The sequence below is a fragment of the Eleutherodactylus coqui genome, chromosome 8 (assembly GCF_035609145.1).
Source record: "Eleutherodactylus coqui strain aEleCoq1 chromosome 8, aEleCoq1.hap1, whole genome shotgun sequence".
Taxonomy (NCBI): Eukaryota; Metazoa; Chordata; class Amphibia; order Anura; family Eleutherodactylidae; genus Eleutherodactylus; species Eleutherodactylus coqui.
Window position 1 is genome coordinate 25,030,450 of NC_089844.1, and position 26,795 is coordinate 25,057,244.

At 46.7% G+C, this 26,795-nt stretch overlaps 1 protein-coding gene across 1 annotated transcript in view; it reads left to right on the top strand.

The window, feature by feature from the left end:
- The window catches only part of CLASP1 (cytoplasmic linker associated protein 1), a 151,870-nt gene that overhangs the window by 58,020 nt on the left and 67,055 nt on the right, over positions 1–26,795 (top strand). The window contains exons 9-15 of the mRNA XM_066575337.1: positions 16,323–16,478; positions 21,278–21,351; positions 22,727–22,819; positions 23,087–23,232; positions 23,386–23,521; positions 23,627–23,697; positions 25,208–25,267. Coding sequence (XP_066431434.1) covers positions 16,323–16,478; positions 21,278–21,351; positions 22,727–22,819; positions 23,087–23,232; positions 23,386–23,521; positions 23,627–23,697; positions 25,208–25,267 — 736 coding nt within the window. The remainder of the gene's footprint in view (positions 1–16,322; positions 16,479–21,277; positions 21,352–22,726; positions 22,820–23,086; positions 23,233–23,385; positions 23,522–23,626; positions 23,698–25,207; positions 25,268–26,795) is intronic.

A 26,795-nucleotide genomic window follows, 5' to 3' on the forward strand; every position in this document is an offset into this window, starting at 1 on the left:
TGGGTCTTTCAGAAGGTAACTGCACAGCAACCCCGTGATCTCACTGCGTCGGGCTGTATGGGACCCCTAAACCTCAATCTGGGCATTTAAATACTGCTAATCCGAATTGGCGGTGTTTAAGAGGTTAATGGCTCCAATGAGCTGCGATGCCTATTGGAGCGGTTGCGGGCGGGGGTTCGGCTGCAAATGTACATCCAGTTTTAAGAGGTTAAAATCCGTCATTTTTGAAGTTCTATACGGAGAAATACCCTATTAAGAGCGCGGGGTAGAACGGTAAAATGCTGCTGACCAATAAAATACAACAGGCCTCATTTATAAAACGTATCGCTGCTCTCACACCTGCGTTCAGAAAACGTTGCGATTACGTACTACATTTTCAAATGCATGTTACAGGGTTTGACTCACTCCATCGTTGTGATGAGGTGCGTTAAAAAGCGCCAAAACGGGCAAAAATAGAACACTGGGTGCGTAGTACCGCGGTAATCGCAGCGTTTGAAACCCCACGCTAATCGTGGTAAAAAGCGGGCTGCACGAGAGCGTCCCAAAGGTCTGCGCACGCGGTGGAATACGCATCAGATGGAGGTTCTGTGTGGATTTCACCTCTTAATCTACTACAGAAATCCAAGGCCGGTCTCACACGGGCGTTAGCGCATTTGTGTTACGTTTTACCGTGTTTTTAGCACGCACCTTTTTATATTTGCGCAAAAAAAGTGCAGGCATGTAGTTTCATATGTGCTTTTGTTCATGTGCAATACGCATGGAAATAGAAGAAAATGCGCTCATGTAAACAACCCACTGAAGTCAATGGTTTCTATTTACTGCGTATTGTGCGAACAAATCACTGTGCAAAATGCCACTGATTTGCCCCTCCTGTATGAAGTGGATCCGCACGGATTCGGCATGCAAGAGGCCTACAGCGGCTACTGGCTGTGAGCCCAGCTGGTCAGCCTGCATACCTGTTTGCACTGTTTTGCCAACAACCACGGCGGCTCGCTTAGGGGCTGTGGGTCGGACGGCCCCCATTGACTTCAATGAAGGCCATCCGCAGCAAAATAAAGCATGCTGCGATTTTTCCTCCGATCGCAGAATACTCAATTTGTATCCACAAGTGTGAACCAAAAAGCGAGACTGCATGCCTTTCAATACCCGCATTTTACCACTGATCGCCTGCAAGGACAATTATCATGGATTCCGCAATCCAAATCCGCCCGTGTGAGCCCGGCTTTAAATGGCCAAATTCCCATGTGGAATGTTTGATGCACATCTATGTGAAGTGACACCTTACATTCCCTAACCCCCCCCCCCCCCCCCCCGTCCGTCCATTCTAACCCCCCTTCCATCCCCTCTCCCCCCAGTGATACAGATCTGAAGTCTTTGGTGGAAAATCCACGTAGTGACGACATTAATACGGGTTTTCCATCTAGATGAATGGTACCTGTAACAGTAGCTGTTCTCAAAGTCCACGCTGTGAAGCCCCCCTGCAGGAGTCTGGTCCGCGCTGTGAAGCCCCCCTGCAGGAGTCTGGCCGTCTTCCTCTGTGGATGCTGCCGTGCATTGAGGCTCCTGACTGATGCGTTGCAGGAGGTCCCTGCAATGTGGTCCTGATCACAGCTGCCCCCGAAGTGAGGCCTCCGTCCGGCGCAGATAGCGGCACTTCTCTGCTGACATTATTTTTAATTGGCAATTACTTGTTTATTGTGATTCAACTATGAGCTTTGTTCTAGCGAGGCTGCGATCTTCGGGGGGCGGTGAGCGCCGTTTCATCTTCTGTCACGCAAGTTCTGCCCCCAATTCATGTTCTGTGGAGGCATCTGCTGTGTAGACAGATTGCACTTCACTTCCGTATATACTATCCAGTCCTCCACCATGTCACAGCCATGTGCGTGCTAGGAGGAGACGTGACGTCACTCCGTCTAGTGAGTTTCTCTTTGGTTTTTATCAGTGCTGGAGCGTTATAAGAGGAGCTGCAGATATCACATATATGATGTAAATGTCTCTGGAGATTATATTATTACTGGAGCTTTATAAGAGGAGCTGCGGATATCACATTGATTGCGGCAGCGGAGGCCTTAACCCCTCACTGTATTTCTGCGATCTGTCAGGGTTAAAGCCCAGGGCCAACTGCCGTAAATTTACAGCGGTCCTGTACGGTGTCTCGCTCGCTCTGGGCAGGGGGGGGCCTGTCGTGTACTGTGTGTCGCTTGCTCTGGGGGGGGGCCTGTCCCTTACTGTGTCTCGCTCGCTCTGGGCGGGGGGGGGGGGGGGGCCTGTCCCTTACTGTGTCTCGCTCGCTCTGGGCGGGGGGGGGGGGGGGCTGTCGTGTACTGTGTGTCGCTCGCTCTGGGCGGGGGGGGGGGGGGGGGCCTGTCCCGTACGGTGTCTCGCTCGCTCTGGGCAGGAAGGGGGGAGGGGCGTAAATTTACAGCCGTCCTGTACGGTGTCTCGCTCGCTTTGGGCGGGGGGGGGGACCTGTCTAGAACGATATCTCGCTCGCCCTGGGCGGGGGGACCTGTCCCGTACGTTGTCTCGCTCGCTCTGGGCGGGGGGGACCTGTCCCGTACGTTGTCTCGCTCGCTCTGGGCGGGGGGGACCTGTCCCGTACGTTGTCTCGCTCGCTCTGGGCGGGGGGGACCTGTCCCGTACGTTGTCTCGCTCGCTCTGGGCGGGGGGGACCTGTCCCATACGGGGTGTCGCTCGCTCTGGGCGGGGGGGACCTGTCCCATACGGGGTGTCGCTCGCTCTGGGCGGGGGGGACCTGTCCCATACGGGGTGTCGCTCGCTCTGGGCGGGGGGGACCTGTCCCATACGGGGTCTCGCTCGCTCTGGGGAGGGGGGGAACCTGTCCCGTACGGTGTCTCGCTCTGGGGTGGGGGACCTGTCCCGTACGTTGTCTCGCTCGCTCTGGGGGGGGGGGGGGGGGGACCTGTCCCGTATGTTGTCTCGCTCGCTCTGGGGAGGGGGGGGGAGAGAACCTGTCCCGTACGGTGTCTCGCTCGCTCTGGGGGGTAGGGAGGGACCTGTCCCGTATGTTGTCTCGCTCGCTCTGGGGCATAGGGAGGGACCTGTCGTGTACGGTGTCTCGCTCGCTCTGGGGGAGGAAGGGGGACCTGTCCCGTACGGTGTCTCGCTCGCTCTGGGGGAGGGGTGGGACCTGTCGTGTACGGTGTCTCGCTCGCTCTGGGGGAGGGGGGGGACCTGTCGTGTACGGTGTCTCGCTCGCTCTGGGGGGAGCCCCATTGAATGGCGGTAATCTGCGAACGGTTCAGTAGCATCTTCAGATCAAAATCTGTATTAGAAATCCCAGCTTTCCGTTGAAATCTACCTGAATCTTCCATTGTGGTTTGTGTCGTGTGAGCGCCGCCTAAGGTTCTGCACCTTCATTTTGGATTGTGTTGTGTCCGTCTCCATAATGCTGACAGCTGGCGGGGGGGTACAGTACCTTCACTGGGGGGCTCTGCTAATGTCGTAAACTGCATTAACTTTGTGATTTTACATCCTGGATTCAGTGGAAATATGTTTTCTATATGAACTTTAGCTCTAAATGATCAGAAATGTAAAATCCTGTAACCTGATAAACATTCCCTTGTGTGCCCCCCCCCCCCCCGCTCCCAGGCAGACCTCTGTCCCTATGTCCCTCCCGGGGTTGGGGGGGGGGGCGCTTACACTTATGGCCTAAAGAGGAGCTGCACTTTTTACAAGCTTGAAATATCAGAGCGAAACATCAGACGTTTTGATGAGTGGGGATCCCACTGCCGGACCCCTGCTGTTCGCTGAGACAAGGGGCTGCAGCGCTCTCCTGAACATTGTGCGCCTACGGCAGCTGAAGACGGACATATAGACGAGGTCTTTAGCTGCCGAGAGGAGTCGGCAAGCAGCTAAATCTCAGCAGTCGAGGAGTGTGGGTAGGGGGACTCAGTCGGACCCCCATTGATCAAAACTTTTGGCGTGTCACTATAACACATCAGACGTTTTTGTAAAATGTGCAGTTCCTCTTTTATGTGGTGAGCCATTAGTAGAAGTACAAGCAGGGGGTATAGACCCCATTAGAAGGCGATGGGATCCATCGGACGCTGCTGACAATGGATCTGGCACAGCATTGTGGCCTCCATTATGGACAAAAGCCATTAGAGATCTGAACATCGCCTTACTCGACTCGGTTTCAGATTTTTATACCCATTTTCTGTCGTTGATTATCTTCAGGACTTGGTCACAATGTCAGCTCTTCGGCAGGGCAAGTTGGCTGGGGGCCACCTTTTAGTTTCCAGTATTAAGGCCCATTCAGACACAACGATAATCGCTCAAAAGATGTCACTCAAGCGACTTTTGAGCGATCATCGTTGTTTCATTTACAGCGCAAGATAATCGCTCAGATGAGCAATCACCTTGTGCTGCCAGCGGAGGATGCAGAAGCCAAGCGGGGTGTCCCCGCTTGTGTTCTGCATCCAGCTGTTTTCTGCACGGAGCGCCCGGCTGTTATACAGCTGAGCCCTCCATGCAGGGTATGGAGAACAGAGCTGGACCGCTCTGTTCTTTATACCCTTCTGTCATCAGGGAGCGGGATACAGCTGAAACAATAGTATCAGCTGTATCCCGCTGTGAATCCCTGATAAGGCTGATGGTCAGCATGCTGAAAGATGACGATGAGCGACAGCTTAACAAAATCTGCACGATGTCAGTGCAGTTACACACAACGATCACTCAAAAGACGGCTTACAGCGAATTTTGAGCGATAATCGTTGTCTAAATGGGCCTTTATTTAGTAGCTTCAGACTCCTCATCCCACGGATCATTATTTCACATCCTCGTACCCAGATCTACTGGGCATCCGGTGCTGGTCTTGTGAAGAGAGACGCCCTCCTACACAATGGTGACTTGTATCATGGCAGACATATGAAGCTGAATTGTATTTACCTGTCCTACTATCGACCCTTCTTTAGCTCAGAATGGCTGACAACAGGGAGCAATAGATTGTGTTTCACACGTGGTCAAACAAATTTGATAAATGTCAGCTTTAACCCACTGATTTCGGTGGGACTGGCTGATCATCTAGTGCTGTGTTCCCAACTCCAGTCCTCAGGGACCACCCACAGGTCATGTTTTCAGGATTTCCTCAGTATTACACAGGTGATGTAATTATTGTCGGCGCCTCAGACATTGCCACAGGGGTTCTTACCATAGGAGATCCTGAAAACATGACCTGTCGGTGGTCCCTGAGGACTGGAGTTGGGGACCCCTGATCTAATGTGTATGATGTGTTCCAACTGTCTCCTGACAGCAGATGTTTGGGGAGATGAGAACTGGATGGTTGGATTTCAACATGCCAAATCCTGTTCTTATGGGAGTTACAGGGGGTATGGTATTAGGCCTGGCATTTCCAACGCTGGTGTTAGTAGAATTTCCCTCAGTGCACACCTCTTCATGTATTAGTCGCACCTACACAGAAGTGTACGCCAAATCTGCCGTGGCATACGTTTCTGGCATAATTTACACCAGTTTCTGGCTTAATTATACATAAATCTGTTGGTGTAGGGTGGCACCCCTTTTTAGCAAGCCCCACTCAACTTTTACAAATGTGGCAAGGTGGAGCAAATAACGAAAGTCCCAAATTTTTGCACAGACCCCCACTTGCGCAGATTTTGCAAACTTTTTATTCAACAGAAACTGGTGTAAAAGGCATAAGTGCACCCTAAAGTGCGGTCAGAGGGCCTGGAGGGGGCAGAGGTGCTGTTGGTGGCTTAGGCCTCATGTCCACTAGCTATATGGAGTTGCGGATTCCGCAGCGGATTTTGCCCATAGGGGATCATTGGCCATGCGGATGCATTTTGAAAAGAATTGCATTTTTCACGCACAGGAGAAAAAACGCGGCATGCTTCATTTTGCCGCGGATCGGCCACATTTCTATCACATTGATAGCAATGTGTGCGAATATCTGCATGCAAAAAAAATACCATTTAAAGCAAATCCGCGCGGAAATCCACAGCAGATTCTGCGCTGATTGTATTTTTCGAGTGGACATGAGGCCTAAGTCCCCTCTTCCTATTGAGAACATGGGTACTGGTGCATTATGGCTCCACCAGAAGAATGGGCATGTATGTTCGGCTGAGCCAATTGTGCATGTGTATGGAGAGGTAATGGCTGTCAGTTGAATGAGTGTTTGTCGTGTGTGACCAGGTTTAGAGTCAACCTATCCTCAGCTCAGTGACTGATAACCGAGAGCAATAGATTGTATGCAACTATATAGCAACAGTGTAATATAAACTATAGCAATTTTAGTTTTTCACTTACTACACGGGTGCACAGCCTGCGGCCTGCTCACATGAGTTCTACATGTCAGTAGAGGAGTGGTGTGTAGCATGGGAGCAGGGACAGGTAAGTACCGGTACATTGTGTGGGAACACCACCATACAATATGCCATGAATGTCTTCGATAGTAATAGGGTATTCCAGAGACAAACACTTGATGTGTGAAAACTGCTAGATCGATGGGGGGTATTACCGCTGGGGACCCCCGTGATCCAAGTGAAGCTGAGGTCACACAGGCGTACCACCGCTCCATTCATGTCATTAAGAGCACTGGAGATTGCTAGAGGCTCATCAATCTCCGGCACGCTCATTGATATTAATGGAGCTACAGTGCAATTGGGCGACCTCTGCTCTGTTCTTCTGAAGACCAACTAGACTTCCATTCTCAGGATTAGTGGGGGGTCCTAGCGGTCAAATGGGTAAAAATTTGAAAAATTTTTGTTGTCCAGAATGACCTTTTTAAATGTGGCCCTTGAGTCTAGTTCAGTCTGACAACGGTCCCTTGGACCAGAAAGGCTTGTGCACCCAGATTTAAAACCGTGTACAACTCCAGTCGCATCTACTGTTAGTAAATTAGTAACACAGAGATACGGGTTGATATGATGTGACCGCTGCCATGCTACTTCTCCCCCTTTCGGCAGGTGGTCTCTGTCATATCTGACAGCCTGGCTGCTAGGGATTGTAACAACCGTGTGCTTTTCACTACATGGACTAGTAATTATTAGGTGTTTCTGGTAGCGCAATGTGCCACACTGCTGCGCTACAGGGCACATCCATTATGATACACACACAGCTCTACTACATGCAGAAATCAGCATAGATTTACCATCACCAGCTCAGCAGACTCCTCCACCTACACAGGTGTTCACATGACTGTGACGTCCTCACAGGTCCTGGTGGCTGCTGTTGGCTTATCCAGTATACAGTACTTTCTACCAAACTGCACAATGGCTCCTCCCACAGTAGCGACGCCACTGCAGGTCCTTCAGCCCACCAGATCTGTTTTACCAAACTGCACAGTGGCTCCTCCCACATCAATGACATCACCACAGATCCTTCAACCCACCGGATCTCTGTGGTGGCGGTAGGTCGGTGTCTTCTGTCAGGACCGCTGAGTTGTAACTGCTTTTTTTTTTTTTTGTTCTAATTTTTTTATTTTTGTCCTCCCTTTCCAAGAGCCCTAACTTTGTTGTTCTTCTGTCAGTCAGGCTCTGCGTTTTATGTATGTTGTAGGACCTGCGATGTCACCAGGGGTGGGGCGATGACATCACCAGGGGCGGAGCATGAGAAGCACCCACACACAAACATACATACACACGGACAAGTGGTCGTTAGTAGTTTGATACATTGTAACAACCACAACCTTTACAGGGATACATTTGGTCATGGTCTTTACACTACAGGGATACATTGTAACAGTCGTGGCCTTTACTATACAGGGATGACTACCACAGCCTTTACACTCTAGTGGTACTTTGTAACAACTGCAGGCTTTACTATATACAGGGATACATTGTAACAACCACGGCCTCTACAATATAGTTGTCGTAGTTTTATTTTATTTATAACTGAGCTCGCTGTTCTGCTCGCCAGACAACAGAATAAATCTGAGGACCTGCAATGTGATCCTGATATGTGATGTTTTTAATAAGGGGGTGTAACAGTGACCCCATAGTGAATTACGCCCATGTATGTTATGACTCTTCCCTTGCTCTGTTGTTTCTGAGGGTCCGTTTTAGGAGGCGCTCTCGCCATGCGCTGCCCTCTGTCCTCCTCCGTTTTGGAATCCATCTTGTCTTGCCGTCTGGAGCCTGTTGCCGGGTGAGCCGCGCTGTCGGCTGATAAGTGCTTCAGTAACGAGGCTCTGAGTCATTGGATAAGAGCAGGGAGTTATTGCGGCCCCTGTGGGGTAATCGGGGCTGTTGACGGCGTAGAATCCTCCCGGTGGAGTGATGTACACCACCCTCCATGACATCACCGTGTTCCTGTGCGGCAGAGACAGCTGACATGTAAGGTGTGTGTTCAGCCCGGCCACCCTCTCCATTCTCTCTAGAAAGGAGCATCCTCCTCATGTAAGCCCCCTCACTACCTGCTGGCGCCCATGTAATCGTATCCATTCATTGTCTGCAGCCTACGAGGGCTCGGTCCCTGGGGGGCGCATTTATTAGTCGTGGCCGGAGAGCAGCTGTTTTAGCTGCTGGTGCTCCTTCGGGATCAGTCAGCCTTCCTTTCCTGACGCCGCACCTCACATGCACATCGAGGGAAGGTGCAGCCGGAACAACCAGGGTCTGACCATCCCAGCATGTCTGCTGCCCCCCTGTGTGTGCAGACGCTTCCAATGTGGACCCGGTGTGGGAGGAGAGCGGAGGGATGCTGAGGAAGCTCATCTGCCAAAGAATATGTACCAGTAAGCTCTCCGGCTTTATTCTATGTGGATTGCATGTGTCCGCAGCCCGGATTGTCGGAGTGGGTGATGGGGACGGTGGGGTCTCGGCCCTGCGGGCTCCGCCGCCATCATGACAGCCTCCTGCTCAGTGATTCTCTGCAGATCAGCAGCTGCCGGCGGTGCCGGCTCTCCCTGGTGACAGCTCCACACCCGGCATTTTCTTTGTCTTGCTGTCTGTAATGGAGGAGAAGGCTGAGCTGGAAGACGTCTGAGTGTGCAAATCGCAGAACGGCAGCATGAGCCGCGGATGTATTGTTTATATGCATGTTATACTGGGGTGTGCGTATATAGTGTATATATAGTGTGCAGAGAAGTGTATTAATGTGTGTGTGCATACGTATAGATTATCTGTGGGTGTGTAGTGTATATCTGACTTCATGTGTGCTGTAGTGTGTGTAATCTATATGTCTAGTATATCTGTGGGTGTGTACAAATAGTACATATGTATGCTGTGTGTATATATCTATGCATATGTATAGAACACCTGTGTGCATGATTGTATGGTGTGTAGCACATCTCTCTGTGTGTATACACACGTGCTATATATATATAAAAAATATGTGGGGTGTGTACATGTATAGTGCAGGGTGAACCATGAAAAGGCATCCTGCCTCTGATCCCGGCATCACACCTATGGAAACTGTCTAAAAGGAAAATCTGTCCTTGTTGCCCCTAGCAACCCATCACAGCGCAGCTTTCATTTTACCTCAGCAGTATAAGGAATGAATGCTGCGCTGTGATTGGTTGCTATGGGCAACAAGGACAGATCTTATAGACAGCTTCCATAAGTGTGATGCTGGGATCGGAGGCGGGCTGCTTGTTCATGACCCACCCTGTATATCTGTGGGTATTTCTAGTGTATATGTGTATATGTATATATATATATGTGTGTGTGTGTGTGTGTATATATTATATATATTACTGTATATGTATAGTATATATGTGGGGTTTATAGAAATATACTTCTGGGTATATTGAGTCGTGTATAGAGATGAGCGAACGTACTCGGTAAGGGCGATTTCGCAATCGAGCGCCGCGATTTTCGAGTACTTCACTACTCGGGTGAAAAGTACTCGGGAGCGCTGTGGGTGAGCGGGGGGTTGCAGAGGGGAGTGGGGGGTAGCAGCGGGGAACAGGGGGGAGCCCTCTCTCTCTCCCTCTCCCCCCCCCCCCCACTCCCCGCTGCAACCCCCCGCTCACCCACAGCGCTCCCGAGTAGTGAAGTACTCGAAAATCGCGGTGCTCGATAGCGAAATCGCCCTTACCGAGTACGTTCGCTCATCTCTAGTCGTGTATAGTATATCTGGGGGTAATTATAGTGGGTAGTATATATCTCTGGGTATATTAAGTGGTGTAGTGTATTGCATACCTGTGAGTATTTATAGTGTGCAGTGTACATATACTTCTGGGTATATTGGGTGGTGTATAGTATATCTGGGGGTATTTATAGTGTGCAGTGTATATATACTTCTGGGTATATTGGGTGGTGTATAGTATATCTGGGGGATTTATAGTGTGCAGTGTATATATACTTCTGGGTATATTGGGTGGTGTATAGTATATCTGGGGGTATTTATAGTGTGCAGTGTATATATACTTCTGGGTATATTGGGTGGTGTATAGTGTATCTGGGGGTATTTATAGTGTGCAGTGTATATATACTTCTGGGTATATTGGGTGGTGTATAGTATATCTGGGGGTATTTATAGTGTGCAGTGTATATATACTTCTGGGTATATTGGGTGGTGTATAGTACGGTATATCTGGGGGTATTTATAGTGTGCAGTGTATATATACTTCTGGGTATATTGGGTGGTGTATAATATATCTGGGGGTATTTATAGTGTGCAGTGTATATATACTTCTGGGTGGTGTATAGTATATCTGTGGGTATTTATAGTGTGTAGTATGTATACTTCTGGGTATATTGAGTGGTATATACTATACCTGTGGGTATTTATAGTGTGTAGTATGTATACTTCTTGGTATATTGAGTGGTTTATAGTATACCTGTGGGTATTTATAGTGTGCAGTGTATATATACTTCTGGGTATATTGGGTGGTGTATAGTATATCTGGGGGTATTTATAGTGTGCAGTGTATATATACTTCTGGGTATATTGGGTGGTGTATAGTATACCTGTGGGTATTTATAGTGTGCAGTGTATATATACTTCTGGGTATATTGGGTGGTGTATAGTATATCTGTGGGTATTTATAGTGTGTAGTATGTATACTTCTGGGTATATTGAGTGGTATATACTATACCTGTGGGTATTTATAGTGTGTAGTATGTATACTTCTTGGTATATTGAGTGGTTTATAGTATACCTGTGGGTATTTATAGTGTGCAGTGTATATATACTTCTGGGTATATTGGGTGGTTTATAGTATATCTGGGGGTATTTATAGTGTGCAGTGTATATATATACTTCTGGGTATATTGGGTGGTGTATAGTATACTTGTGGGTATTTATAGTGTGCAGTGTATATATACTTCTGGGTATATTGGGTGGTGTATAGTATACCTGTGGGTATTTATAGTGTGCAGTGTATATATACTTCTGGGTATATTGGGTGGTGTATAGTATACCTGTGGGTATTTATAGTGTGCAGTGTATATATACTTCTGGGTATATTGGGTCGTGTATAGCATAACCGTGTGTATTTATCGTGTGCAGTGTACATAAACTTCTGGGTATATTGGGTGGTGTATAGTATATCTGGGGGTATTTATAGTGTGTAGTATGTATACTTCTGGGTATATTGAGTGGTATATAGTATACCTGTGGGTATTTATAGTATTCAGTGTATATATACTTCTGGGTATATTGAGTGATGTATAGTATACCTGTGGATATTTATAGTGTGTACTATGTATACTTGTTGGTATATTGAGTGGTGTATAGTATACCTGTGGGCATTTATAGTGTGCAGTGTATATATACTTCTGGGTATATTGGGGGGTGTATAGTATATCTGTGGGTATTTATAGTGTGCAGTCTATATATACTTCTGGGTATATTGAGTGGTGTATAGTATACCCGTGTGTATTTATAGTGTGCAGTGTATATATACTTCTGGGTATATTGGGTGGTGTATAGTATATCTGGGGGTATTTATAGTGTGTAGTATGTATACTTCTGGGTATATTGAGTGGTGTATAGTATACCTGTGGGTATTTATAGTATTCAGTGTATATATACTTCTGGGTATATTGAGTGATGTATAGTATACCTGTGGATATTTATAGTGTGTACTATGTATACTTGTTGGTATATTGAGTGGTGTATAGTATACCTGTGGGCATTTATAGTGTGCAGTGTATATATACTTCTGGGTATATTGGGGGGTGTATAGTATATCTGGGGGTATTTATAGTGTGCAGTGTATATATACTTCTGGGTATATTGGGGGGTGTATAGTAGATCTGTGGGTATTTATAGTGTGCAGTCTATATATACTTCTGGGTATATTGAGTGGTGTATAGTATACCCGTGTGTATTTATAGTGTGCAGTGTATATATACTTCTGGGTATATTGGGTGGTGTATAGTATATCTGGGGGTATTTATAGTGTGTAGTATGTATACTTCTGGGTATATTGAGTGGTGTATAGTATACCTGTGGGTATTTATAGTATTCAGTGTATATATACGTCTGGGTATATTGAGTGATGTATAGTATACCTGTGGATATTTATAGTGTGTAGTATGTATACTTCTTGGTATATTGAGTGGTGTATAGTATATCTGGGGGTATTTATAGTGTGCAGTGTATATATACTTCTGGGTATATTGGGTGGTGTATAGTATACCTGTGGGTATTTATAGTGTGCAGTGTATATATACTTCTGGGTATATTGGGTGGTGTATAGTATACCTGTGGGTATTTATAGTGTGCAGTGTATATATACTTCTGGGTATATTGGGTGGTGTATAGTATATCTGGGGGTATTTATAGTGTGCAGTGTATATATACTTCTGGGTATATTGGGTGGTGTATAGTATACCTGTGGGTATTTATAGTGTGCAGTGTATATATACTTCTGGGTATATTGGGTGGTGTATAGTATACCTGTGGGTATTTATAGTGTGCAGTGTATATATACTTCTGGGTATATTGGGTGGTGTATAGTATACCTGTGGGTATTTATAGTGTGGAGTGTATATATACTTCTGGGTATATTGGGTGGTGTATAGTATACCTGTGGGTATTTATAGTGTGCAGTGTATATATATACTTCTGGGTATATTGGGTGGTGTATAGTATACCTGTGGGTATTTATAGTATGTATACTTCTGGGTATATTGAGTAGTGTATAGTATATCTTGGGGTATTTATAGTGTGTTGTGTATATATACTTCTGGGTATATTGGGTGGTGTATAGTATATCTGGGGGTATTTATAGTGTGTAGTATGTATACTTCTGGGTATATTGGGTGGTGTATAGTATATCTGGGGGTATTTATAGTATGCAGTGTACATATACCTTTGGGTATATTGGGTGGTGTGTAGTATACCTGAGAGTATTTATAGTGTGTTGTGTATATATACTTCTGGGTATATTGGGTGGTGTATAGTATACCTGTGGGTATTTATAGTATGTATACTTCTGGGTATATTGAGTAGTGTATAGTATATCTGGGGGGATTTATAGTGTGCAGTGTATATATACTTCTGGGTATATTGGGTGGTGTATAGTATACCTGTGGATATTTATAGTGTGCAGTGTACATATACTTCTGGGTATATTGGGTGGTGTATAGTATACCTGTGGATATTTATAGTGTGCAGTGTACATATACTTCTGGGTATATTGGGTGGTGTATAGTATATCTGGTGGTATTTATAGTGTGCAGTGTATATATACTTCTGGGTATATTGAGTGATGTATAGTATATCTGGGGGTATTTATAGTGTGTTGTGTATATATACTTCTGGGTATATTGAGTGGTGTATAGTATACCTGTGGGTATTTATAGTGTGCAGTGTATATATACTTCTGGGTATATTGGGTGGTGTATAGTATATCTGGGGGTATTTATAGTGTGCAGTGTATATATACTTCTGGGTATATTGGGTGGTGTATAGTATACCTGTGGGTATTTATAGTGTGGAGTGTATATATACTTCTGGGTATATTGGGTGGTGTATAGTATATCTGGGGGTATTTATAGTGTGCAGTGTATATATACTTCTGGGTATATTGGGTGGTGTATAGTATACCTGTGGGTATTTATAGTGTGCAGTGTATATATACTTCTGGGTATATTGGGTGGTGTATAGTATATCTGGGGGTATTTATAGTGTGTTGTGTATATATACTTCTGGGTATATTGAGTGGTGTATAGTATACCTGTGGGTATTTATAGTGTGCAGTGTATATATACTTCTGGGTATATTGGGTGGTGTATAGTATATCTGGGGGTATTTATAGTGTGCAGTGTATATATACTTCTGGGTATATTGGGTGGTGTATAGTATACCTGTGGGTATTTATAGTGTGGAGTGTATATATACTTCTGGGTATATTGGGTGGTGTACAGTATACCTGTGGGTATTTATAGTGTGCAGTGTATATATACTTCTGGGTATATTGGGTGGTGTATAGTATACCTGTGGGTATTTATAGTGTGCAGTGTATATATACTTCTGGGTATATTGGGTGGTGTATAGTATACCTGTGGGTATTTATAGTGTGCAGTGTATATATACTTCTGGGTATATTGGGTGGTGTATAGTATATCTTGGGGTATTTATAGTGTGTAATATGTATACTTCTGGGTATATTGGGTGGTGTATAGTATATCTGGGGGTATTTATAGTGTGTAATATGTATACTTCTGGGTATATTGGGTGGTGTATAGTATATCTGGGGGTATTTATAGTGTGTTGTGTATATATACTTCTGGGTATATTGGGTGGTGTATAGTATATCTGGGGGTATTTATAGTATGCAGTGTACATATACCTTTGGGTATATTGGGTGGTGTGTAGTATACCTGAGAGTATTTATAGTGTGTTGTGTATATATACTTCTGGGTATATTGGGTGGTGTATAGTATACCTGTGGGTATTTATAGTGTGCAGTGTATATATATACTTCTGGGTATATTGGGTGGTGTATAGTATACCTGTGGGTATTTATAGTATGTATACTTCTGGGTATATTGAGTAGTGTATAGTATATCTTGGGGTATTTATAGTGTGTTGTGTATATATACTTCTGGGTATATTGGGTGGTGTATAGTATATCTGGGGGTATTTATAGTGTGTAGTATGTATACTTCTGGGTATATTGGGTGGTGTATAGTATATCTGGGGGTATTTATAGTGTGTTGTGTATATATACTTCTGGGTATATTGGGTGGTGTATAGTATATCTGGGGGTATTTATAGTATGCAGTGTACATATACCTTTGGGTATATTGGGTGGTGTGTAGTATACCTGAGAGTATTTATAGTGTGTTGTGTATATATACTTCTGGGTATATTGGGTGGTGTATAGTATACCTGTGGGTATTTATAGTATGTGTACTTCTGGGTATATTGAGTAGTGTATAGTATATCTGGGGGGATTTATAGTGTGTTGTGTATATATACTTCTGGGTATATTGGGTGGTGTATAGTATATCTGGGGGGATTTATAGTTTGTAGTATTTATAGTTCTGGGTATATTGAGTGGTGTATAGCATATCTGTTAGTCTTTATAGTGTGCAGTGTATATATACTTCTGGGTATATTGGGTGGTGTATAGTATACCTGTGGATATTTATAGTGTGCAGTGTACATATACTTCTGGGTATATTGGGTGGTGTATAGTATATCTGGGGGTATTTATAGTGTGTAGTATGTATACGTCTGGGTATATTGAGTAGTGTATAGTATATACTCCTGTGTGCTATAAGATGCATCCTGATGTGTGGTTTTGCTCTGTCTTGACCGTAGACTGACTGTTCTTCAGGTGAGAGGGATCAGACATGATTTCCATCAGTGAGCGATGTTGGGGGGTGAGTTGTTGAGTGATTGGGTCCCCCACTCCTATACATAACTGAGCGCGGCTTTGGCCTCTCCCATTTCCGCTTGTGCCTGGAGAGTGAAGCGCCATACTATATTAATGGTTTGATGTCGTCCAATAACATTATTGAATCCTCGCCAAATGCTCGGGAATACAATTGTGTCAGTTGGTGTAGATGAGTCTATGCCAGGGTCGCCATCAGCAGTCGTATCCGCTCCAATATGTCAGTAATGTGCTGGTCACCGCCACCCATAAATATAACGGAGACGTGTGTAGACACGGGTGTGAGCGCTATCAAGAGGGCTGCTGGAATTTGGTTGCTGCTTTTCTTATATTCGCCATTTTTTACATTTTCCCCGATTACCCGTTCTTCTTTCCTGTAATGTTCCTCGGTCGCTGCTGTCGTACATCATCAGATAATGGGTGTACGGGGTTTATAGTGGGAGTTGCGTCTGCTCTGGCCCCCCCCCACGGTCGCCTGGCGGTAGCGCGGGTATTGTGCGTCCTGATTGTTAGAGATCAGATAGTAAAACCGCATAATTCTGTGTTACAGATAAAAACTTTGATGATGAAGATTCTGTTGATGGAAACAGACCGTCATCGGCAAGCTCCACTGCTTCCTTCAAAGTGCCACCACCTGCCCGCAAACCGGTGACCATGGGGACAGCTCGGAGGCCGGGGACTTCTGCAGTGGCCACCAAACCTGGAGGTAGGTACAGGAGCCTGAGGGTTACTGTTGTGTGCACCTTGTTGCAGTCCTGGGTATTAATAAATGATAGGAGAGATCTCTGTATTGTCCCCTAATAGATTTATACATAGTCATTAGAGCGCCCCCTTGTTACAGTCCTGGGTATAAAGAGATGATGGGAGAGGTCTCTGTATTGTCCCCTGATATATCTATACATAGTTATTAGAGCGCCCCCTTGTTACTGTGCTGGGTATAAATAGATGATATGAGAGATCCCTGATATTTATACATAGTCATTAGAGCGCCCCCTTGTTACAGTCCTGGGTATAAAGAGATGATGGGAGAGATCTCTGTATTGTCTCCTAATATATCTATACATAGTCATTAGGTCGCTTTTTTCTAAGCCATTTTTTCTAAGCCAAAACCCCAATTTTGATAACCTTGGCACGACGATAAGATTAAATCCCATCTTCATCCATATAAGAAAAGAAGAAAAAGAAAAGTGTGTGTGTGTTGGGGGAGGTGATTGAAAAAGTAAAACAAGGGAAAGAGGGGAGAGGGAAAAGCAGGTAGGTTTGGTATGGTTTACCCTTTCTGATGGCCCACCGTTGGGTCCTATACTCATCATGCCTAAGAGAACAAGTCTCGGAACTTTGTGGAGAACTCATTCTATCCATGGCTGTCATACTGACAGAAATGTATCCGCTTCCATCGCATTTCCTGCACAACATTCTTCCATATGACACAGGTGTGACACTTCTTGTTGCCATTCATACATGGAAGGAACATGAGTGGTCCGCCAATGGTGCGGTATGACAGCCCTAGCAGCTGCCAATTCCGTTTATTACTTTAGTCGCCCACCTTTATACTCGTTCAAGCTTTGATAACCAGTTCCCAAAACTGTCCATAATAATCCATGTGTGATCTGACCAGTGACTTTTAAAGCAGAAGAACAATGTTCTCATCATGCGCCCCTAGACCTCTTTGGATGCATCTCATGATCCTATTGGCCTTGGCAGCAGCTGCCTGACACTGGCTGCTCCGGTTAAGCTTACAGTTAACTAAAACCCCCAAGTTCTTTTCCATGCTGGTGTTCCCCAGTGGTTTCCCCTTTAGGCCTCAGTCACACGGGTGGTTTTTTGCGCGATTTGCGAATCGCATAACAGATGCGCATCTGCAAATCACGTGACCGCGGCCGACGATTCGCCGAAACATCTGCACCTAGCCGCGTTTATCATTGCAGCAAAACGGCCGTCTGACCTGAGTAAAATCGCCGTGCCCATCAAAATGCGCATAAATTTTGGATCGGCCGGAACTTTTTCGTCGTGCATGTAATGATGCTGCAGCCCATTACAAGGTGTTTTAAATAGCTGCTAATGAGGCCTGTTCTTCATTCTGGTTCGACCTGGGTGTGCGTGGCATTACTGGAGATTTGATAAGATGACCTGTTGCCCCCATATTACGACCACCTTGTCAGCCTTTCATTTCATTCAAGTAATCACTTCCTAGAAGACTATGCACTCACGCTGATGACGGGAGTACAGTGCGGCGTGCTCGGCAGCAAAAAATCGCAGCTAGTTGCAGTACATGCCTTTTGTGTGCACAATAAAACGCAGATAGGCGCGTTCTGCGAATCGTTGTGTCCTATAATTTATCGCACATCCACATAAAAAACGGACTTGTGACCGATCCCATTGCGAAGCATATATAGAAAAAACGCCCGTGTGACTGCGGCCTTAGTGTGTAGTGGTGACATGGATTTCCTCTGCCCGTGTGCAGAATCTTTCATTTATAAGTGTTAAACCTCATCTGACACTTTTCTGCCCCCAACGTATCCAGATCCTCTTGCAGTCTCCTCTCATCCTCTCGTGTTAATGACTTTACATACCGTATATACCGGCGTATAAGACAACTTTTGAACCCCGAAAAATCTGCTCTGCAGTCGGGGGTCGTCTTATGCGCCGGTAATACAAAAAAAAAAAAAGTGTAAAAAAAAAAATTTGTTACTCACCTCCCACGGCGTCCTGTCGCGCTCCGGCAGGATGTCGCTCGCTCCGGCAGGCTGTCGCTCGCTCCTCGTCCCCGGCGCAGCATAGCTTTCTGAATGCGGGGCTTGAAATCCCCGCTTCCAGAAAGCTAATACACACGCCGGCAGCCATGACATCATTGAATGGCTGTGATTGGCTAAAGCACACGTGGCTTCAGCCAATCACACTATTCAATGACATCATTGAATGGCTGTGATTGGCTGAAGGCGCACGTGTTAGCAATCACACCCATTCAATGATGTCATTGAATAGTGTGATTGGCTGAAGCCACGTGTGCTATAGCCAATCACAGCCATTCAATGATGTCATGGCTGCCGGCGTGTGTATTAGCTTTCTGGAAGCGGGGATTTCAAGCCCCGCATTCAGAAAGCTATGCTGCGCCGGGGACGAGGAGCGAGCGACAGCCTGCTGGAGCGAGCGACATCCTGCCGGAGCGCGACAGAACGCCGTGGGAGGTGAGTAATAATTTTTTTTTTTTTCTCCACTGTATACCGGCGTATAAGGTGACAGTTGGGGGGTCGTCTTATACGCCCCGTCGCCTTATACGCCGGTATATACGGTAGTTTTGTATCATCTGCAAATATTGATATTTTACTGCACAATCCTTCTACCAGGTCATTAATAAATATTAAAAAGAATGGGGCCCAATACTGCCCCCTGTGGTCCCCCACTAATAATAGCAACCCCTCCTGTACTGCCCCCTGTGGTCCCCCACTAATAGCAACCCCTCCTGTACTGCCACCTGTGGTCCCCCACTAATAGCGACCCCTCCTGTACTGCCACCTGTGGTCCCCCACTAATAATAGCAACCGCTCCTGTACTGCCCCCTGTGGTCCCCCACTAATAATAGCAACCCCTCCTGTACTGCCCCCTGTGGTCCCCCACTAATAGCAACCCCTCCTGTACTGCCCCCTGTGGTCCCCCACTAATAATAGCAACCGCTCCTGTACTGCCCCCTGTGGTCCCCCACTAATAATAGCAACCCCTCCTGTACTGCCCCCTGTGGTCCCCCACTAATAGCAATCCCTCCTGTACTGCCCCCTGTGGTCCCCCCACTAATAGCAACCCCTCCTGTACTGCCCCCTGTGGTCCCCCACTAATAGCAACCCCTCCTGTACTGCCCCCTGTGGTCCCCCCACTAATAATAGCAACCCCTCCTGTACTGCCCCCTGTGGTCCCCCACTAATAGCAACCCCTCCTGTACTGCCCCCTGTGGTCCCCCCACTAATAATAGCAACCCCTCCTGTACTGCCCCCTGTGGTCCCCCCACTAATAATAGCAACCCCTCCTGTACTGCCCCCTGTGGTCCCCCACTAATAGCAACCCCTCCTGTACTGCCCCCTGTGGTCCCCCACTAATAGCAACCCCTCCTGTACTGCCCCCTGTGGTCCCCCACTAATAGCAATCCCTCCTGTACTGCCCCCTGTGGTCCCCCCACTAATAGCAATCCCTCCTGTACTGCCCCCTGTGGTCCCCCCACTAATAGCAACCCCTCCTGTACTGCCCCCTGTGGTCCCCCCACTAATAGCAACCCCTCCTGTACTGCCCCCTGTGGTCCCCCACTAATAGCAACCCCTCCTGTACTGCCCCCTGTGGTCCCCCACTAATAATAGCAACCCCTCCTGTACTGCCCCCTGTGGTCCCCCACTAATAATAACCCCACCTGTACTGCCCCCTGTGGTCTCCCACTAATAATAGCAACCCCTCCTGTACTGCCCCCTGTTGTACCCCACTAATAATAGCAACCCCTCCTGTACTGCCCCATGTGGTCCCCCCACTAATAGCAACCCCTCCTGTACTGCCCCATGTGGTCCCCCCACTAATAGCAACCCCTCCTGTACTGCCCCTGTGGTCCCCCACTAATAGCAACCCCACCTGTACTGCCCCCTGTGGTCCCCCACTAATAGCAACCCCTCCTGTACTGCCCCCTGTGGTCCCCCCACTAATAGCAACCCCTCCTGTACTGCCCCCTGTGGTCCCCCACTAATAGCAACCCCTCCTGTACTGCCCCCTGTGGTCCCCCACTAATAGCAACCCCTCCTGTACTGCCCCCTGTGGTCCCCCCACTAGTAATGGTGACCCAATCAGTCTGTACCATTTATAACCCCCTCTGCTTTCTATCACTGACCAGTTACTCACCCACTTGCACGCATTCTCACCCAGACCAAGCATTCTCACTTTATATACCAACGGTTTATGTGGCATGGTATCAGACGTTTGGGAAAAGTCAAGGTCTACGAGATCCAGTGACTCTCCGCATTTTTTTGGAACTAGTCCTGTAACTTCTGCTGCTTACAAGATTTCCCGTCACTTCCTGCATCACTTTTATCCTCTTGCAAGAGAAATCCATAAATCCCAGAGACCGGGGCATCATACATCCTCAGCAGGGTTTGGTGTCGGGGAAACATTTACTTAACTCGAATGCAATTCATTGACTGCAGCGACTCAGAGAGGCGTCCTCGCGTGATAGATGTGGATGTGTGCACAATCAATAGCCAGGTTTTACCTAATATATTAAGTCTGCTAAAGCCAGAAATTGGCACATTGGGGCAGCCGGTCACATTTCTGATCTCGGGCTGTTTGGCAGATGTGAGCTCTTTATTTGTGGAGTGTCACCAGATATAAATGCGTTTACTTCCCATTTGCTTCAGCAGAGGGTTATGCTCCATCCGGCTGCGGATGGTGAATGGACGGATGCCAGTCCTGAGCTTCTGAGTAAGATGATAAATGGAAGGTCGAGGGAGTAACTGGTAATTTTTGTGGATATTGCAGGACCCAAGGAAGGTGCAGGCGCAGTAGACGAGGAAGACTTCATCAGAGCATTTGAGGATGTCCCCACCGTGCAGGTAAGTCAGTGCTTTCTGCATCTCTTTGCTCTTTCATCACTCCTCATCTGTTCTGTGCTGCTTATACCCGGGGTGGGATCAGGATCTCGCAGAGCTTTTCTCTGTCTGGAAGCTATGAAGCTTTTTTTGTGTGTGTGATATCAGATCTTCACCCCTGCTTCGCTTTAATGTGCACTGCTGTAAACTTAAAGCGACCCTCGACCCCGGACAAACAAAGATGGCCACACCGCTTCTCCAACTACCTGATGCACACTTTGCAATAGTATGCAACATTAGTCTGAGACTACACTCTGCTCACCTGAGCAGCGCTGGCCACTTAGAGTAGCATGGGGTGTCTTTAGACTCCCAAACACTTGCGTTTTTTTTAACACTGCATCTTTTTAGCGCGAATGTCAATGGGACTTTCTAATTGTTAAAAAACGCATTGCACAAAAATCGCACAGCATAAACTTGCGATACGTTTTTAACAATTAGAAAGTCCCATTGACATTCATGCTAAAAAAAAACCGGCGTGTTAAAAAACTGCAAGTATGTGGGAGCCCTAACCTTGCCGTGTGTAAGGATATCGGCTGCGGCCTGCATTATCATTTGCGGTCGTTTCTTGTAAACTTGCAGACAGATCAATGACGGATAATTTGCTCCTACTTGAGTGACATGAGACCATAGAAAGTCCCATTGACATTGGCGTTAAAAAAAGAGCCATTTCATCAATGCTCTGTACAGCTGACGCACTATGTAATCCAGCCGTAGACTAATAAGTATCAGCGATCTCGTGTGCAGAGGCTCAGCGGCACTCTGTTGATGCACTGCTGTCCGGTCTTTCCTGTCCTACAGTAGTAGCTTTAGGGAGTGCAGAAGTGACAGCAACATCCATGCCCTCCTGCTTAGGGGCCTGAAGGCCTTTGTGCCACATATGATGGCACCAGTAGTTTAAATATTGCCTGGTAGATGGGGCCCTGTTACAGACTTTGCATTGGGTTCCCCATCTGCTGACTGATTGTCTAGATCTCCTGTGACCTCCCACTAGTCCCCATTCCTCTCCTCACATTAGGATGCTGTACCCATTACATTTGACTCGCATCAATTACAGCATCATTTTGGTCACTCGCCCCTGCAGGATCAGCACAATGCGCTCATGAAGTACTCTGCTGGGTACCGTCCTCCATCCACTAGTAGCTCTCAGACTGACTATTCACTTCTCCCCACCTTCCTTCTGACATCTTGATACTTCATCTCTCCATGCGGCCCTGTCCTCCCTATCATCAGGTCACCACTCATGTCTTATTATACCAAACCGCTAGTAGTAATGCAGCTCTGAGTGCAGGAAGCGGGAGGTTTTCAGATGTCAGTTTAATCTCGCTGTGTCTCTTTACAGATCTACTCCAGCAGAGATCTGGAGGAACAAATCAATAAGATTCGGGAAATCCTGTCCGATGACAAGCACGACTGGGAACAGCGGATTACTGCAGTAAGTAGCATATCTTCCTGAGACTGTAGAGTTTTGGCTTATTTCACCCCATAGTGGAATATATAGCAGCTGATGGAGGGGCGCACCCTGATGCGAGGGGGGCTCCAGTCATCACATTGTGGCCGGTAGTGGCAGCACACACTGCTACATTTGCTGAGCTCCATCGTTACACATGCCACATTATCATCTTTGTGTGTCGTTCGTCCTCTAACCTCCACATTCTGTGTAATAATTGTCATTCATTTGGTTTTATCTCCTTGTTTGCAGCTTAAGAAAATCCGCTCTCTGCTCATGGCCGGCGCAGCAGAATACGACACCTTCTTCCAACACCTGCGTCTGCTTGATGGAGCGTTCAAGCTTTCTGCCAAGGACTTGCGTTCCCAGGTGGTTCGAGAAGCCTGTCTCACCCTGGGGTGAGTGGAGCCAGACGTGTCCTGGCAAACATGCGGCGTCCTTCTGGTCGCAGACGAATGTGCTGCACACATGACACAACGCCGTCCGCATTACTTCCATTGCTGTGTTTTTAACGACTTGTTTATTCATAGACCCACTTTATTTTACTTCAGGCACCTCTCATCCGTCCTGGGGAATAAATTTGACCATGGAGCGGAAGCAATTATGCCCACGGTTTTTAACTTGGTTCCTAACAGTGCCAAAATCATGGCGACCTCCGGCGTGGTGGCCATCCGATTAATTATACGTGTAAGTTATCTGTAAGGTTCCTTTGTATGTAGTCGGCCTTTGTGCTGGTATAACGGAAAATGCAAAAATATTAATGGAAAATCTCTGTTCTCTCCATGTCTGCAGCACACACACGTCCCGAGGCTAATACCGATTATCACTAGTAATTGCACCTCCAAGTCTGTGGCAGTTCGAAGGTTTGTGGCATCTTTTCTGTGTGCTTCCATTACTCAGCTCTGCTTTATTTGTCTAGTTGAGTCCACGTGCCGAGAGCCGGACTATCGTAACACTTCATTTACCATGTGTGTTTGGATACTTCAGGGCTTGTGAGTCTACATCTGTCTCGCTGCTGCAGTTTACATTGTTTATACATGTAAAACTGTCCTCTAAGCCTCTTCTGTTGTATCCATGATAATGGGAGGTGGAATCATTACAACCATAGACTTTGTAAATACAGAGTCGAGCGACATTATTATGACCACCAGCTAATATCCAAAGTAACCGCCGTGTGCCCCACAGACAGCAGCTAGTCGGGCTGGGAGTGACTCAGTAAGGGGGCTGGTAGGGGGTCTTTGGTATCAGGAACCTTGCTAACAGCATCCCTGCTGGAGGTTGCGTGGGGAAGGATCCGTAGAGCGAACGCAACGTTTGAGGTGGTTCCACAGATCCGTATTAGGTTCAAGTCTGGGGAATTAGGGGGCAGGGAAGTACTTGGAAGTCTTGGTCATGCTCTTCCAACCACTGTCGGACATTTCTAGCCGTGTGACATGTCACATTCTCCTGCTGTAAGATCCCATCTGCCCCTGTGAAGACAGACTGCATGTATGGGTGTATGTGATATGCAAGAATAGATCCATAACCAAATCGGTTCAGAGTGCCTTCCACATGGATGAGCGGCCCAGAAAATACCACAAACACATTCCCCGGACCATACCGCTACTGCCACCGGCTTGTGTTCTTCCAGCAATGGCTGCAGGGTGTTTGTTCTCTGATGTTTCTCACCAACATCCATCCATTCGATAAAGCAGAAAACGTGACTCTTAGAAGAAGACAATCCTCTGTCCCTCAGCGGTGGTCAAAGTCTGATTCTATCATGTTAATTGAAGCCTTTTCTTCCGATGCACCTCTGTTAGCGCAGGTGCAGTGACCACCCATATGCTTCTGAGCCCCATACACCGTAGGGTTCGCCGAACTGTTTTAGACACGTCTGGTAGCCCCCTGGTTCATTTTCATGATGAGCTGCTCCACTGTAGCGGATTCGTCGGCCCCCACGCACCTTTGTAGCCAACATTCACCTCTCACATCGGTGGCGCGTGGCGCTCAGCGGTTTCCACTTCGGTTATTCCCAATGGTGCCACTTGTCGGCTATCGATACACCTTCCCTATAGCACAACACGAACACTTCACAAACTGCCCTGTATGACAAATACCGCCACCCTCGGCCCGAAAGCCAATAATCATCCCTTTTTGCAACTCTGATAAATCACCTCTTTTACTGAGACAGGTTGTGGGCTCACATATCACTTATCACACACCTTATATACACCCCACGCATCACTTCCTTCCAGGGCTACGCAATTACGTCGGCAAAGGTAGGAGGTGGTCAAAAAATGTGACTGGACTGTGTATGACCTCTGTACATCCTTTGTCCTTACGCTTCTCTGTTAGATGCTGGAATGTCTGACTCTCCTCACTTTTTACTTGCAGGCGTTGTTATGAATTTTTGGATCTACTTCTACAAGAATGGCAAACACACTCACTGGAAAGGTAAGAAGGCGGCAGATACCAATGATTTTGGGCTTCCAGGACTCGTGTATATCGAATGCATTGGGATCATTAGTTCACAGAAATTTGGAATCCATTATTTTTTAATAGTGTCCAGCGGCTGGTTGGTCATTATATTTCCAATCTCAAAAATCACAGCTCAAGCAATAACATTTTTTAGTGTGTTGTACGTATTGGTCACCCACACAAAAGAACACAACCTGTTAAAGAGGGCCGCAGTGTGAACTAGAAGAGCGCTGCATACAATTATAGGATGTTCAGAGGGGCAGACTGAAAGCCTTGAGAAGTAGCTTGGTTGCTCACCTGGATCAGTTGCGCACAGGCACAACATTTAGAGGACCAAGAATGGAATAAGTCCCCCCGGGTGCAACAGTATTATTCCTCTCGATTGCAAACAAGCACGATGTTTGCAAGAAAAACACAGTGCAAGAAATTTTTTATACATGTTTACTTTTTGCACCGATTGTAGGGGACGTCTCACGGCAGGAAACCCATATCTCAAATGAATCGCCTCATGCCAAGCTTCTGAAACGGCGTATTAGGCGAGCGACCGCACATTTAACCAGCAGCAGCACATTGGCAGTATCTAGCCTGGATTGTGCCACATACACATACCTAGCTCAGGGTATTTGGCCACCATCGGGTCTCCTTGCTCCTCTTTGTGCTGTTTATTAATATGATGTCAATGCTTGCAGTGAATGTTAGAGACATGTCAGTGTTTTTCTTGTCCAGCAACAGCCGTGTCTGATTGTCCTATACAGCTGCCTGAATGTATCTGACCTGCTGTTTAAAGCCGTATTCCCATCTTGGCACTTCTTGGCTGAGATGTGAAATCCGTGGCTAGTTTCTCCACCTCCTTGCTGGGTGTTAAGGAAATAGCTGAGCATGGCAGCCTTACACGGTTTCTGGAACTCCCATTGAAGTGAATGTGAGTTACAGAAACCTTGTAGTGTTACGTTGTTTGCGTGACTCCAGTGTTACGGAAATGGCGTAGTACAATGCGTTGCACTGTTTCCACAACAGTCAATCACTTCAGTGGGAGATACAGGCGTAGGGCTGCTGCATTGGCTGCTTCTGCGAGGTAATTGGGAAACCTGCTATGGGTTTCTCATGCCAGCCTGAAAGTGCTGAAATGGGACCAGCTCTTTACTTGCAGTTCATATAATGTATTGGAGTGTCCACTATGGTGGGATCAGGAGCTGCGCTCCTCTGCATTGCTTCCTGATGGACGGTGCTTAGGGCTATGGACAGAATAACTCGGACACCAATTAGCAAGTTGAAATTCTTAGATAAAACTTAGTACAATGGATCCGCTATATTAATTCCTTGAAGCAAGTTCTCACCCCAGCATGAATGTCAGCAGGATATGATGTTCAAAAAATACACTTATGGGTATCAGATGCCTTTTGTAGTCGCCATGCCGGGTGGCGACTGTGTATAAGATGTAATAATCGTGAACTGTTATAATACAGAACATTGCTGTAGGAGGAGACTGATCATAAAACTTGCC